Source organism: Vidua macroura, chromosome 1 (genome assembly GCF_024509145.1).
Source record: "Vidua macroura isolate BioBank_ID:100142 chromosome 1, ASM2450914v1, whole genome shotgun sequence".
NCBI lineage: Eukaryota > Metazoa > Chordata > Aves > Passeriformes > Viduidae > Vidua > Vidua macroura.
In genome coordinates, this window is record NC_071571.1 from 22,819,545 (window position 1) to 22,836,662 (window position 17,118).

The 17,118-nt window shown below is 37.1% G+C and overlaps 1 protein-coding gene across 2 annotated transcripts in view; it reads left to right on the top strand.

The window, feature by feature from the left end:
* Positions 1-17,118, top strand: part of CDK14 (cyclin dependent kinase 14) — a 323,842-nt gene that overhangs the window by 238,925 nt on the left and 67,799 nt on the right. For both annotated transcript variants that reach the window (XM_053989755.1, XM_053989764.1), the window contains exon 13: positions 16,185-16,324. In XM_053989755.1, coding sequence (XP_053845730.1) covers positions 16,185-16,324 — 140 coding nt within the window. The remainder of the gene's footprint in view (positions 1-16,184; positions 16,325-17,118) is intronic.

Sequence of the window (17,118 nt, forward strand, 5' to 3'; positions counted from 1 at the left end):
CCTCCTGAAGGTTTTCAGCGATACTGCTGCACTGGAAACAAAAAGCATTTTGTATTTTCGGGTTTTTTCTCCTATTTCCCATGAACAGGCGGTTGCCCGAGGGGGATTCTGGGGAGTCGTGTCGCGACATCCCCCGCGATGGAAGGCTTGGGTCCCTCAGCGCCCGCCCGCCCCTCCCCTCCCCCCGCTCCCGCCGCTGCAGTGCCGCGCTGCCCGCGCCAGGGGGCGCCCGCAGCCCAGCAGCGCCTTTTGTTGTCTCCTCTGCTTAGCGGGGTTTATTAATTCATTCATTGCAATTTAAATGGTAAAATTAATTTTAATTAATTATAAATTAATTTCGGGGTGATGGAAGCTGCTCGTTTTTACATAAGCGCCTTTTCCTGCGCCCATTAGCGCTGTTTTCTGTGCGCGCAGCTCCGCGCGGGGCTGAGCCCAGCGCGCCGCGGGGATTATCAGCTCGCGGTGCGCAGTTAGGGGATGCCGATTGAAGCCAAGCGCTGAGACACATCTCTGCAGTTTCTCCATTTATCCTTTCGCCAAACTGAAAAATCCTGATTTTTATTCCAGTCTTTCAAATTGGAGCAACTGCAAAGTGCCATAATGTTATGCCTTTTAAAACCTAGGGGGAAGACTGTTCCTAACAGACCTCCTTGATACCTTGTTTATCCTGACAGTCAATGTATTCTTGCTTTATTCTAAATTCCCCCTCTTTTGTGTTGCTAAGCTTTAGGTTTTGTGTTACATCCTTTTGTCCCAGTTAAAAATATTAATAAGCCTCCTAAACTGGACCACAAAAGCTTTTTGTCATTTTTGTTTCAGAGTACTAATAACTCTATGCTGTTTCATTACTAAAATTACATAGTTGTTGCCCTGTACCTTTTCCCATCCATGACAGCAGTGAAAATACAGCCCCAATGTACATGGATGTTCCTTGCTGTTTTCTGCAACATTTAATCCAGTATCTGGCATTGGACTAGAGTTTGCTAGCATTGTTAACTCTGGACCTCTCCATATTTGGTTTTTTTTTTCCTGTGGAAATAACTGTTTGTAGTGTTCTATGCTCTATCTTGTTTTTAGATTTTCTGCCCACATGTCTCACTACTGTTAGTTTCTTTGTACTAATGTCTTTAGTGGTTATTTCAGCATTTAGTGTCGTCTAAGAGTTGATTCAGTATGCAGGGTATCCCTTAGTCCAGGTCATTAATAAAGATGTTAAATAAAACTGTGACTAACGCTAATCCCTCTGGCACACAGCTGGACACTTCCCTTCCAACTCAGCACATTGCCACTCATCATTACCCTTTGCTTATAGTCTGGCAGCCAGTTTTCAGTCTTTAAGATAGTGTATCACATCCCAGGTCTTTGGAGTTCATCTACAGAGCAAGATTTTTTAATAGAAATTGCATCAAACGTTATCTTTTGTTGTTTTTTTCCACCAACTACTAAGTCCACTTAAAAAAAAATACGATGTTTTATTCATTATTCACCTCTTCTTTTGATTGCTATTTTGTCTTATTTCTTCTGAAATCTAATTTTGCATCCATATTGTCTTTTGTTTCTGTTGTCTGTACTTTCCTTCTGTATTGTGTCAGTGTCCAACAAATATTTGCCAAGCTTCTCTTATTTCAAAACCAGAAAGGAAGTATGGGCATATATTTGTATTTTTTTAAGTCAAGTACCATAATTTAGAATGCAGAGCAAAATGAGATAATGTTACAGTAGCATATCTACAGTAATAAGCCTGTGAAGAGAAATGAGGAAAGAGAACTGGCTATTCTTTTGTAGAATTCCTGGAAAGACTTTTAAAGGATGCCTTACATTTGTTTGCTATCCTCACTAATTCCTTAAGAATTCCTTTGGATATTGAGACATATATCAGATAGACATGTTTATTTGGTGTTTCCAGGTATGACTTTTTTTTTCAATGTATGTTCTTCATTAATGTTTTTGAGTACTTTCTGATAAGCTCTTCAGATGTTTCCAGTTGTTCTTTTTCCTTGCATTTCTACATGCCAATGTTTTATTAATTTCTCAGAATTATGTTTTTGGTAGTCTGTTACTCATATGCTGCCATGGTGTCTGTGTTCATTTCTTGGTTTGAAGTCTAATTCTTTCTGATCAGAGGAACCAGGCATCATTATATACTCACATTCTGAATTCTACCCTTTTGCTTGAGTTCTGTGCTGTTGGCTTATCTGCTGAAATCTCTCTTCTCCAGATAATGACATTGCTGACAAAATTGAGTCTCTGAGACATGTTTTAAAAATATTTGTATAAGGAATTAAAAACATACTGTGAAGGTAGTCATATAAATAGACCTTGCTTCTGGCTCTCTCATTATTTGCATGTAGCCATTAAAGGCAAGATTTTTCCAAAAGGAGAGTGAAAATGATAGGCAACTTGAGAACTGGGTTGGCATTCAAAAGTGCTTAGTGCAAAGCAACTGCTCTTGGATTATGTGGCTTGATATTATCCTCTGCTGATTGTTCTGCATTACAGATAATTTTTCTTTAACTGAACAGTTCCTTTGATTCTCATCTTAAGGTCTCAGAAACATAGATAATTTTGAGAGATGATGTAGACAGGCAGTTCAGTATAATATATATATAATATTCCTGGGTTTTGTCACCCCTGCAGATGGTTTAAGCCAATCTCAAAACTCGCGCTGTTTGTTGCCAGACAGAGACTTTTGACAATAGTTAAGATTTCTGCGGTGATATAAACATAAACTATCTTTGCCTTAGGCAAATACTGACTCTTATGAGGATTTCATGTAGGGGTTTTAGTGTAATTTTGAGCACCTTATTTTCCATGGCAAGATCACAGGTATTCAGGTATTGCCATTCATGAGCAATGAATGTCTCTGACTGTCTCTCAAAATTCATTAAGAAAATCTTAATCACTTCCTTTTCTGCATTTTTGGTTGTGTTGCCTCATGTATCTGCCTAAAGATTTCTGACATCTGGCCTGCCATATAGTACAGATAAATGAGAATTTTTGCTTTTTCATGCAGGTTATCTTTTTTTTAAATTAGTGACACGGAAGCACATATCATTGTAGGAAACTGGTGAAAACAGTGATTTTTTCATACCTTTAAGTTATTTGATAGCCAAACAGTTTAATACTTAAATTTAGTGATTTCTTTAAATGAAACTAGCTAAGAAAGTCTTAAGGTATTGTTTGAGGATTTGTGAAAGGTGCTGGCTGCAAGCAGGTCATCATGTATATGTGTTCAGTGTCTGCTTGACCCATGTCAAAATGAGAAGATGGGAGACTCTCACCCTGCTGCTGCATTAAATCAGAAAGGTTAGATTGTGTATCTGCAGCAACACACTGTGAATAACAAGCCTCAGCACAGGCCTGCAGCACCTGTCATTGCTGGAGGGCAAAGAGGCAAGTGGTTCCAAAGGGAACTGACCTTTTTCTTTCAGGCACCAAGTCAATCCCATATCCTAAGGCACACATTCTGTGTTAAAATTATTATAGCTCTCCTGGCATTACGCTGAACAACAGACTCTGGTGAAAATCTATGGAAAAAAAACCCCAAAATATGGTGTTGATGATAGTTTGTTTATTGTTTTTATGAAGTCTTTATAGGAAATACATTCTGTAATTTTGAAAAGCATCAGTAAAACTAAATTGTCCTCTAATAAAGATGAGTTTAATTAAAGTTTAAAATAAAATTCTGAAATCTTTTGCCTGAATTAGCAGTGCACTAGATAGCAAAATATAAATGCCAATGTTTATCATTAAATGTGATTCACAAAAGTCGGCATCCTTTTAAATTCTGTAACATAGTGTATATCTAATGGCTACTACCTCAGCTGAATTTCTATCCCTAAGATCTGATTTACAAATAGGCAACTTTCTGTTAAATTATTCACATCTCATAATAATTGATGTAACAGAGTTGATCTTATGCTGGAGCATATTTGATCATAAATTCAATGAAAACAGCCACCATCTTTGTGATGTTTGTCCAGCTAAATCCTTCAGTGAATAAAATAATAAAGATGCCAGCTGTGTTTGTTTTATGATCACTGCTGCAATAGGAGGCTGAAAATACAAATGAATAAAGGACCTAATTTTTCATGTTGGATTTATAAACTCAGACTCCTACTGTGAAGAATTTAAATTGAAAAAGTAAAGTTTTTACTTCTGTCACATTCTTACAAATGTATTGTTTGCTTTTGTATCCCTATTGTTTGGGAATACAGAATAGTTTTAAAAGATTGATAGTGTTTGGATATCTGTGGTACGGATATTTGGTTATCCATGGTCTCTGGTAAGGAAATCTTGTAAAAGTACGTTAAATTTATGCTTTTCACCCTGACATCATTGCATGTTGAGAATGGACCATCACTTTTGTGTTGCCTTCTTCGGTTAGATTTTATGGCAGTTTTAAAGTTCTATTTATTACTATATATTGTTAGTGTGCCCCATACTAATTTCACCGCCCTGACATAAAAAAATCATGCTCTGGATCATTATTGGCCTTCTTTCAGCATTATGACTTTTGCAGAATACTGTTACATTCCTTTTATTTCTTTCATATTTGATCCTTACAGTGCCCTTGAGTCAAGCTTTATTCGGTAACCATGAGGGCATGAATTTTCCTGAGATGTTGACAGATAGTGTTTGGTGAATATCATTTTTCTGTCAGCTACAGCCCACGTCTGTTCTGCAAACTAAAGCAGAGCCAGGGACTATCTGCTGGCCCCGAGGCCATGTGACAGACCTTGGTTACAGCTGTGCTAAGTAACACTTGGGCATGCATCTCCTGTGGGCTTTATGTGGTCCCCATACAGCTGCAGGTGCAGTTATTATTTTGGGGTTGTTCAGCCTTAGGTTTTTAAATCAAAATTTCCAGAATAAAGTAACACACATGTTGCAGATCACAGAAATTGTGTTTTCCACTGTAATATATGGCATACCTTGCTTGTAGGAGCATAGAACCTGCTGCATTTTGGGAATGGTCCCTGGCATGAGTTGTTCCCTGGACTGTGTCCAGGAGTGAGTTTGGAGCATGCTGCTGACATGGACCAGGTAATCCAGGGGCAATGTAGTTGAGCAGTCAGACTCTTTCACTAGCCCTGCTCAATTCAGCCATAAGGCTTCAGGAGAGATTCCTACTATTCCCTGTGCACATCTGAGCATATTCCTAGTGAAGCTCCCTACTCATAGTGTTCTGCTAGGATTCTTTGTCAGTTAGCCTAAAGTCTTAGGAAAAGAAAAATAAGAAATATCCCTATCATGTGCATCCAGAATGATATATGCATTTTACCTTTTTTTTCTTTCCAGCTTGTCCAAGATACTTTATTGTCTTCCCAACGAATTTTGTCACTCTGATCTTTATTATCATAATAGATTTCTCACATCCTCTCCTGATCAACATCCTTCTTCAGATTCATATAACAAGCAACCAGTAAATTTTTTTTTTTTTGGTGTATTGTTTAATTCTCATCCCAACACTGGCTGTTTAACTCCATCATTTTTGTGCCCTTTCTTATCCTTTTCAAAATCCTCCATAATTTTGCCTCTTCCTCTCTTTCTTCACAAAGCTCCTGTTCCCTATTTTTATGTCAGTGATCTCCTTCTCATATTTAAGCCTTCTCATGTCCCCTAGATAGTTCAGGTGAACTCAGAACTGCTGCTTTCCTTTCTGGGAATCAGATAGGCTTATGTCCAGATAGTGAATTTATCGGTTGTTTTTGGTCCTTGACTCTAGGCTTCTTGTTTTCAGTTTGGAATCTGCTAGGACTTGTCAGCCTCAAATACCTGCTTTTGCAAAAGCTTAATATTCATTTAACACCCTAAAATGAGACACGATTCTACAATTCCATATGTGCAATGTCTTTTGAGAATCCACTTGCTTTTTTGGGTTGTTAGAAGTGGCCTGAGCTCTGCTGGCAGTCAGTTTTTAGTGATAGCTTGCTCTTTGGGAAATCTGACCTTTAGTGGTCACTTTTATAGATAAAAATTTTGATTTTAGTTCTTAAATCACCTATGCTGATTTATGCCTAAATAGCAGTAACTCCCTGCTTAGCTGTCTCTCTTTCATGATACTTCAACAAGATAGGATTTGCAAAAATAGTTCAGGGTTGAGTTCTTCCCTACTGCAAGCCAATTTCTGAGTGTCAGCACTACATCTTCACACATATATAAGTACAGGCACTTAAGATCCATGTATTTCAGTAATTGGTAGCTAAAATAGATGGAGTTTGTGACTTGTTGTTACAAGTCACAAGATGTTTACAGATAAAAACCATAAACACATATGTTAAATTCATGCAACTTTTTAGAAAGACACTTCAATACAGGTATGTGTGGATACGTCATGTTTCCCTTAAAAAAAAATCAAAATAATGTTACATTGTCTCCAAATTGCATACTAGAGAGATCACTGTTTTCTCCTTTCATGGTCCCTGCATAAGAAACGTAGCTTTTTTCCCCTGTTCAAGTTCAAAGTCAAGTTTATACATTAATATCAGCATATTTGTCTCTCAACAAGTATTACTGCCTCTGGTGACAGACAATGGATTTTCAGTCTGACTGGTTCTCCCTACTCAAAGAGGACCTAAAGTTCACTTTAGAAAGTTTCTATCTGCATTAATGTAAAGAGAAAGTGATGTGCTAAATCAGGAGAGTGGATCTGGAGAAGGAATGATGCTTTCTACACCGCAGTGCTGGCGTGAAGGTGGTGTCCTACCCTGTGTTCTTTTGTGATGTCACCTGAACCAAGTGCCTGAGGGTCAGGGAGCTGCAGTAGTTCTATGTGATGTAAGTCTGTCTAAATACAGACATATTAATACCTAATTAAGTGTTCTTGACTGCATAGCTTGAATATATTGTCCATATGCCCTCATTACAACCATTTCAGTCTCTTCCTCTCACTATTTACTAGTCCTGCATAATTTCCCTCTCCTGCCTTAGCTTAGGAGTATAGTTGCAAAAAGAACAGGATGCCTACTTTAACATAATTGCTTAGTCTCGTTGGGTTCAGCCAGGCAACTCATCTGCATAGAGTTAAATACATGCTTGTGCCTGGGGTCTGTCTTCCTGAGCTTTCCAGGCTTGGGGCATTCTCTCTGCCTCCAAATCTCTCTCCGCCTTTAATGAGCTGTATAAATAAATACAAAGTACTCCTGTTAGTTCCATAGCCACAAAAATATATTTTATTAGCTGAGAGGTATATAGTAATAGAAAAGATCAGACCCATGCAATGTTTTAGGCAGCAGTGGGAGGACAGGGCAAGTAGCTGCTTCCAAGTGGTTGACGGATCTGAGGCCCCAGCAAGACAGATTTGCAGGTTAACTCTGATAAATGATCTTTGGCTTCACTGACTAAAGCAAGGTCACCCTTCTCAGGGCACTACCTGCATGCTGCAACGTTGTAGCAAATTCTTGTTGAAGTACTTAGCAAACAAACTAGTTCTTATTTACATTACAATGAAATTTAAACTTCTTAAACCCAAGATGATAAATATCAGACAAAAGGGTAGAGATTCATAGACCACTATTAATGTTTATTTTCTAGCACTTAGTTCTGTCTTTGTTTGTTTGTTTTCTAAAGGTAATAGGTCCAGGAAGACAGCTGGCTAAGGGAAAATAAGGAGGACTTCGTTTACTTCCCTAATGGGTGCAGCCAGTTGACAAATCTGAAATTCAGAGTTTGTTTTTTTTCTTTTTCTTCAGAATATCTTTTGCATGGATTTATTTGGAGAGAAATAATTCAGGTTGTTGAGGGTGGCATGAGGAAAACCACAGAGCTTTGACTGCATTGTGTGCCAAAGGTTTAATTCAGCTATTTCTATGTTGGGGGCTGGAGGCTTATTCCCTCTTTTTTTTTTTTTTTTTTTTTTTTTTTTTTTTTTTTTTTTTTTGCTTATGTCCAGCCAGTGAGAAAATAAATATGTGAAGAAAGAACACTATGGAATGTTAACTCCACTGCTATATTTTTCTTCCTTTTATCATGCCCTGAGATTCACTGAAGTTGATATAAATTCACCATGCCTTATTTTAAAAAGCATAACAGAAAGGCATTCTTCCTTTAAGAGTCAGACTGTAAAAGGTGATTTTCTTTCACTCAGTTTGGTTTAAGCCTGTAAAAAGCATTAAGTGAAAAATCTGATATATTTGTTAGGGCATTTACTGCATTACTAACTTATATTTTCAGTTCTCAGTGAAAGGTTTATAGAGAACATAAACCTTGAAGAGTTTTGTTCAGGATTAAAGTTATATTTTCTCCATTTTCTGGTGAAATAATAGCTCATAAAATGATTGGGGTGTTAGTAATTATTTTTAGCTCTGTTTATTTTCCAAGGTTATTCTGTTCAACTTTCCGAGGTGCACACAGACAGCCTTTAAAAAACATTCACCTTGATCAGGAGATTCCGACCCTTTAAAGAATTTCAGAATAATCAAAAGCTTCTGACTAGATGTGACCACTGTGTTGTTTTTCTTCATTAATTGCACTTACAGCAAACAAAGATCTTCCAGTAAACTATGAATCTGGCATATTCAGTAGTGGTCTGTTGTGGTGTAAGTAATGTACTATGTCTTCCATAATTAGTATCTTTAATACTGGCTTAATTGGGATGCTGAAAGAATTAAAATAGTTGGTTGGTGGTGGCATGTAAAATCAAAAAGAAGTAATTGCTAAATTCTTTCTGGGACAAAATAGTAAGGCATGTTCTAATTAAAATTTCTTAGGAAATACTTTTTCTGGGAAATACCTGTATCTAAGGGAAACTGCTGAAAACTGAGTGCAATAATGTGAATTACTAAAGGTAGTCTTCTTTTAGTTTCATTACTTAGTTCCGATTTTAATAGTAGCAAAACACTGTACACAGCAGTCATGCTGCCTAGGTTATAGAATCTCAGAATTCCTAGGAATTAAGGAAGTTATGTGATCATATCACAGAACACCACATTCTGAATAGCTTAGGGTATGTTATCACTGTACATACATTGTATGTTTGCTGTTTAAACAAACTCTTCTTCACTCTAATAGCTACCATGTAGATTCCATGCTTCTTGCTTCATTTGATGCTCCAACATATGTTATTCTGGCAAAAAGATGTGAGCATCAAATGTAAACCTTACTCTGCATCAGAATTGGAAGAAACAAGTAGGAAAAATATCTGCAATATTTTCAATTAACAGTATAAGCAATCTTCCTCAATAAGCTCTCAATAGTTGGTGCTGTGTTTCTTTGGAAGGTTTCATAGCTCCACATATTTACTCTGAGGCATCAGAGCAAGAGCTAGCCTGGGTAGCTCTCACCCAGAAGACTTTTCTTCTCACTCAGAAGACTTTTAAGTCTGTTGTACATTGACTGGTTCTCCTTCAGCTTAGCCTTTAAATAGCAAATCAACAACATTCAGTTTTTAAAAGTGGTGTATTCTGTAATGGTGGTAATGTTCTGCTTCCTCTATGAAGCAGACCTTCCAAGCTGGAAATCACAAGCATCATTGTGTTGAAGAAATACAGTAATAAATCTGAAACAGACATTAAAACACATCAAATCTAGTGCAAAAGAGTCAGGGAGAAATAGACTCATATCTAATTTTTTGCCTTGAGTTGCATTCGGTGATGACACATACAAATAATCAAGTTGTAATTGAGCATAATGGCTATTGTCAAAAGTGAATTGCCTTCAGAGGTTGAATCACTTCATTGTCTAGTTGAGGTGTGACCAAACTGAGTCTCTGAAGCCTAATCCGACTCATGAGCAGTTTAAGCTTCTTAATTCACTGTTCTGAGTTCAGGAGCTACAACTGTAATTTTAGTTTACCTACTGGGTCACTAGATTCTTTTAAAAATGTACCAAGTATATGCTATTATATACCTAGGGCTAAATCTATATTAATTAAAATAGAAAACCTAGTTGCCTATATTGTTAGAACCTTTGTTTGTTACTTTCACCTTTTTTCATGAAATGCTGTTCATCTTGACTGCTTTCTGACTCATGACACGTGGACAAGTGTCAAATGAGAGTTCGTTCAGATGGGCCAGGGTTATCATTCCCTTCCTGGAATGCACTGAATGAACTTCCCTCCACAGCTTTCCAAATGGGGCTCTGACCTCTGCTACATCAACTTTAACAGTTATGCCAAGGATCAACACTGACACTTTATTTTCATCTCTGTTCCATATCAGTGAATACTTATCATTGGCTGTCATGGCTTTTGTTGTAATAATAAATATTTTGACCACCTTTTCAGTACTTCACTGGATAAGACTTCTGATGCTGTAATATGGCAATATAATTAAAGGGGATCAAACTAATTTTTAAATTTCCGAAGAGATCGTATCATACACCACTATAGAAATCATGATGGCCTGAAGGCTGTGGCATGCAGTGTTGTGCAGGAACACAGAGCAAGGACAGACACTGGGAGCAGTATAGCCATGTTATACATGTTATAGCCAGTGCAGGCTTTGTCCCAGCCTAGCTCATCCAAGAGTGAGTCATTGTGCTGATGTGGCAATCTTGCTTCTATTCAGGCGCTGAGCTAGAAGAGTACAATTAAAGTGATGGCAAAGGGAGTCTGGATAGTGGATTTTCCCACCCTGCATGTGTAAAGAGCTCAGTGTTTCTGAGTCTAAACTGTTGCCAACATCTCAATTTGGGAAGAGCAAGAGGGGCATCAGATGTTTGGAGACATGTCTTTTCTAGGGAATGTGCACAACCCAGGACTGCTGTTGGCAGCCCCATGCTGGTGTGGGGTACAGTCCCAGCAGTGACATGTCACATTGCCTGTGTTTGATTGTATTATTTACGCTATAGTTTGGCTTGAGGTACCTCTATATTGTGCTGTAGAACAAATTCTGTATTTTGTGATTGATCAGCAACAAGTAAAACTGCTTCAGTGAGCCTTCAAATGATTTTGTCTTTCTTTGTTCATCAGTTTTAGTCCTCAATACCCTTTGTGTAAAACACTGAAAAAATGGTAACATCTTCGCTCTGTTACATTCTCATCTTGATGTACTCCTTTTTGCCTTCATCTGTATCAAAAGCTAAAAGGCTCGCATCAAAACTTGTGTTCACTTGTTGTGGTGGTTTCTTGATGGCTAAATAAACCCTACAAAAGCTCCATGGAGGCACACCAGGCACGTTAGGGAAGCGACTCCTGCACGCTGAAGCTGGCACGTCGGCTCTTTGAAGACAGTAGGTGTTCTCTGCATGGTGGTAACAACAGAAAAGGCTGCTGGAGCTCATAAAGAGGAAATGCTGCTCGGGTAGGCCCTGCTCTGATTTGTGTTTCACATAGCTGCTGCTACTAGGATCACGTGTAGATTCAGAGGTATAAACTAGCAAGGCACACGTGGGCGTTTCTGTATCAGCTGGTTAGAAGACAATGCATTTGCAAAGTAAGTATTAACTACAATGCTTGGTCTTGTACAGTTTTGTACAGAACTTGGGTGAGGCTAAAGCCCAGGATGAGGGGAAAAGGCTGCTGTCCTCGAGCAGACTTGGGTGAAAATGGGGAATACAGCCATTGTGGCAGTGCCCTGGGAGGTGAGGTAGCACAGGGACTGTATGGGAGCCCTGTTGTTGAGGGGACCAGAGCATCCTCCGTGAAATGAGCTGTGAGGGCTGCCACCTGGCCTGCCCTATTCATACCAATTTGTTAGTTCTCTTCATACCATTAAAATTTAAGCTTTGCTAAATGGTGTGATTGTTCAGGTTAACTGTGGTTTTGTCTTTCAGCACTTCAGGTTGCAAGAGCTTGCTCAGAGTAAAGAAAAAGTTGAAATTTTCAAAGGGAATTAGGTGCCTCGCTCCTCTAGGCCATGCTGTAAATGCCAGCTGAGAAATGAATTAATGATATACTGCAAGAATCGTATCTTCACATGGAAAATGTGCACAGTAAATGATTTTTGCTTTGGGAAGTATTTACCTCATGCTGCTAGGAGCATATAGACAGCGTATTATCTCCATTTGTTTTAATGCCCATTTGTCTTAATTATTAATGTGATTTTGAACTGCCTTCTTCATTGCATTTAGAAGCAAATCACCCCAAGTTCAGAAGTTCACTGCACATGCTCCAAACTTTTTTTTCTTAAGAGCTTAAACCAAACTTCAGTGATCTTAGTCATGTTCTGCTTGACCAAATACTGACCTTCCTCTGCAGTAGAAAGACGTTTAAGCCTGTTTTCTGAAATTAAATCAAATTCTTGTAATCCAATGAGATTTACAACTGCTCAAGTCTAGTCAGATTCATATATATTTCAAGTGAGACCAGTTCATATGGTGTTTGTTTTTCTTGAGCTAAGGCTTATATAGCATTTGGGATTAAATTGAAAATCAATGTGTTTCACAAATGTCATCAGAGGAGGTATGTAAAAATATTCCCAGTATTTCTCAAAACAATATCTACATATTATGTAATGCTCATTGCCAAAGGTTTCTCTGTATTCTGCTGTACACCACATTTTCTGAAAGTATGTATGCTGTCATGGCTAGTAACTATTCCTCAGTGATTAGTGTGACAGTAAGTGAAGCGTGAATATTGAGACTTGCCATATCATGCATGCCAAGTTCCTATATGGCCCAACTGCTGTGAGACAAAACACGCTATTATGTTTTAGACACAAAGCCATATTGTATGAAATTCCATCCTGTCTCGTACTGAAAGAGGTGTATTTAAAAATGAAATCTTTTTCTTCTTCAGTTCTTTTTGTTAACTTCTGTATTAGGTATTTAACTACTGAGCCCCATCAGAAAATTTAGCCTTTGTCTCTATTGAGGAATCAGGTTGCAAACTTAAATCAGACAAATCGTTAATGTTTTAAGGAGGATATTTTAAAGAGAATATTGGTGAAAAGAAAAAAAAAAAAAAAAAGGAGAGAAACAAAGCAATCGTTCCAATGTTCTGACCACTAAGCTTATGCACAAAATAGGGTTTTCCAAACAATTCTGATGTAGCAGATGTAATTTTAATACATGATCATACAGTACATTTTTCATAAGTAAAGAATAGCTTGTCTTTAAACAACACAGTAAAATTAGTCATGCATTCCACTGAGGCATCGGTTTTTAATATTGACAACCTTAGGAGCCCACATGCATGTGCTTTTTGCAGTGCCCACTGATTTCCAGAAGTGACCTTTGCAGAAGACATGAGTTTTGGAGTAGAATTGTTTTCATTGCTGTGCAAAACTCCATAAACAAAATTAGAACTTCAATGTAGAACTTTAAAGATACAGCTGAGCTAGGGAAAAGTGGTGATTTGATCCAGGAGTTACTCGGATGATCTTTGACCCGTATTACACAAGAGATGACACTTGATCCTTATGGTCCCTTCTGAGTTTGAAATCCATAAATGCTTGGAAACATAATGCTAATAATGTAGCAACTGGAATCTTCAAAGCACTGACAAACAACTAACACCAACCCCACACCCCAGCACTACTTGGAATGTGATCAGGGAAGATAGATCTAATAATTATAGCAGATTGAACTATTTTTGCAGAATGTGCTATGAATTTAGTCTTCTTTCTACTTACTAATCATAAAACTGGTTCGAATTTTGACTGATTTATTCATAATTATTTAATTACTTGATGTGATTATTTTGCAGCCCTAGATATTTTGTTGGACTTATATTCTATTAATGTATAATCTGCTGATTATTTGATGTTTATCTTTGATTTCTCAACTGATTTCAGTAAATGCATACCTTTTTTTTTGTCTAAACTGGGAAGGTAACTGTTTTAAACTGTTCCTATTCAAAACCTTTTCAATTTATATTAGTTTTTCTGAATATCTTGCAAAAAGATCTTAGCAGTATGCCAGGTACACTGGTGACCATTAATGCAGTCAGAATGTCAGCATCACTCTGAGGAACTACAGATGGCATCCAAAATGTCACCTGCAAGTCAGAATTTGTTGATGTTTGAATGTTATTTTCTTTGGCTTTGCTTTTCCTTACCTAATTAGCATCTCCACTATATGTATGGATCAACTAAGGAATGATGTAATTTGTATATTGGAGGGTAATATTTCACTGCTTAAGTGACTACTCTTTTCTGAATTAACAGTAATTCCCATTCAAGACAGAGCAGGTTTACTATAGTTCCTAAAATCTTGCAGCTACCTCTGTGGGGAAAAATGACATTGGTGAAATGGTTTGACAGACTCTCTGAACAATTTGTTGGTGCAGGGGGCATTAGGACTCGGGCATCACAGACTCAATATAATCACTATTCCATGGAAATTTTGGATGTGTAGAAGAATTAATACCAATTTCTCTTGAATATTTGCCCCTCCTTTTCCTTTTCTTTATTAATAATAACTTTTTGTCTTGGTATTTTGCTGTGCTCTGTAATTAAAATATCTGTAATTGTCACAACAGTTTACTGAACATTTTCAACAGTCTGATAGTTTAAATAGTCTGGAATTATTCTAATTTATGGTGTAATTTATAAGCAATGAGTCTTTCACTCAAGATGTTTTTCTTTTGTTGCAAACTGAAAATGAAAACAGAAAAAAAATTGCCCATCAGGAAAACTGGAGTTCAGCATCTGTTTAACCTGAAATAGCAATTTTGAAATCTAATCCTGGGATTTCAATAAGATTATGAGTGATGAGATACAATGCCTTAAAGTAGTCAGCACTCTTAAGCAATTCATCCCTGGGTACTTTCTGGACACATATCCTGCCAGTTCTCAGGAAGAGATCAGATAGGCATCTTTCCATCTAGCATACAGTTGCTGGAAATTAAAAAGACAGCCAGTGGCATACTTTTTGAATGATTGCAGATATCAGCATATCATGCATATGCGAGTACATAATAATTTAGGATAGATGCTTTTGACTTTTTTTTTTTTAATTTAAAATTAATATCTAAAATTAGGGCTTTTTTCACACTGACAATGGTATGGACATGGACAAGAAGTTGTGTCTATGACATTTGTAACTTAAATTTCTCACTGTAGTAGCCTTTTTTATTTATTTAGTGTTTTCAGCGTTGTCTGTTCTTTGTTGAAGAGGCAGATTTCAGCTATGGCTTTACTGTTTCATATCAATCATGCCATGTCAGCCCAATAAAAGAGTAATGCTGTTTAATCCATCTTCTTGAATTTTTTTCTGGAAAGTCAGCTTGAGCTGAAAAAAAATGAATATTTGCATGAAACCTCCTGTAGGATTATAGATTTTAGAGGATAATATAACCTTTTTCAAATGCTGAGTTATTTTGGACTGCAGTCTACTATCTACTGGTTTTGGAAAACCAGTGCATTGAAAAAACCTTTTATAGAATTTGGCATTTACCCAGTGAGACATCTTTATTGAGCAAAGGCATGGTTGAATTTATGAAGTTTCCTAGTAATAATAACAACATGATGTCAACAAGATTCAGCATGTATTTTTTTGACTGCATATTACAAAAAGCTTGGTGGCTTTGGAAATTTAGGAAGCAGCTGTAGATTACTAGGCCACAACTTGCTGATTACCATTTTACTGTCTCCATTTCAAGCCTATTACTCTTCAGACTATATTTTCTTATAATATTCCTAAGGATTTAGTTCCCAGTGAAACAGTAAGTATTCTCAGTTTCTGTAGGAAGCTTAGAAAAGAAAACTCACTTAAATTTAATGTTTGCATTGCATTAACACTTAATGAGGAGTCAATTCCCTGCCATGTGAATACATGAACAAGTAAGAAGTCAGTACGTCCTGAAAGACAAATGTCTTTGTGAAACATGATGAATGTGTTGCATGTTAAGTATCACTGGGTTTTAAAATTTGATACTTCTCAAAGTTGTGAAGTGAATGTTGCTGTTATTGTAAGCTTGGATTTAATGTGTTCAGATGGTAATAAGCATTTGTTTCCAGCACTGTAAATTTTCAGTTTGTCAGTATGCTCAATAAAATGTAAATGGATGAATCATAACAGTTGCTTTCAAGATGCTTTTGAGCTGTTGCTCATGATGCTTTAGCATACTAGGCAGGGCATATGTGATATGGTGTATTATATGCTCTGTAGGTGTAAAATTTGTATGAATTTTGAGCTGTCAATACAGAAATAATAATCAACTCCCTAACATAAGAAACACTTTTCCTGGTAGTACTTCTGGCTATTAAGACTTGGTGTTTCAACTGTACTAATTGGAGATGGAATTAGTAAACAGAATAATGATACTGTTTTCCAGAAAAACCTTCTTGTTTGTGTTTCAGGCTGAGCTGTGTGAACCATGCAGAAGATCTAGCCTCTAAACTACTCCAGTGTTTCCCAAAGAACAGATTGTCAGCACAGGCAGCTCTGAGCCATGAGTACTTCAGTGATCTGCCCCCACGGCTATGGGAATTAACTGATAGTGAGTATAACCACCTCCAAATGGATTAGAAACAAAGATTCTAGTTCAGACACATGCATGTGTGTATGCTAACCCCCACATACAGACAGCCTCATGGACACACACAGCCACACACTAAATATGTGACTGCAGTTGTGTAGATTGAAATTACATAGTTAGCTTGACACAGGACAAAATGGATTCTTTTTTTTTTTTTTTTTTTTTTTTTTTTTGCTATCTCTGCTCTGCAGTCTGCAGCCTGCTATCTTTGTGTTTGATTATGTGTGGAGCCAATAGAATTCTCTGAATTGTCATAAAGCAAAAGGAAAAATGTAATTTACATATTTAGTGCTTTTCACTTATAACATACAGTACTTCTTAACTAGCTGCAGCACACAGGATAAAAATCCAGCTGCTTTTGATTCACAGAATCCCTGTGTTATAAGAGTAACCTTTAAGAAAGGACTCAGCATTTAGAAGTCTGGGAAACACAAAGTAGACAATCAGTTAATTTGCTGAATTAGACTGTGTATGAAGAGGATGGCAGATGATATTCTTAACTAAGAATCCTTTCACTATTTTCATACATCCTTTTAATTCCTTTATTAAACAGAATGCATTCCAGTTGACTTGGCAGAAATGTTCCTATCATTGTGTATGCTGTCAATTATCTTTTTAGTAATTTTAAATAATTTCTATTGTATGTCTGCATGTGGTTTTTCAGTGTTAAAAGCACACAACTATTTATTCTAGGGAAAAATAGTGTAATGAATGATATTTTTTATTCAGAGAAGGTTCTGTTATTATAAAAAGGT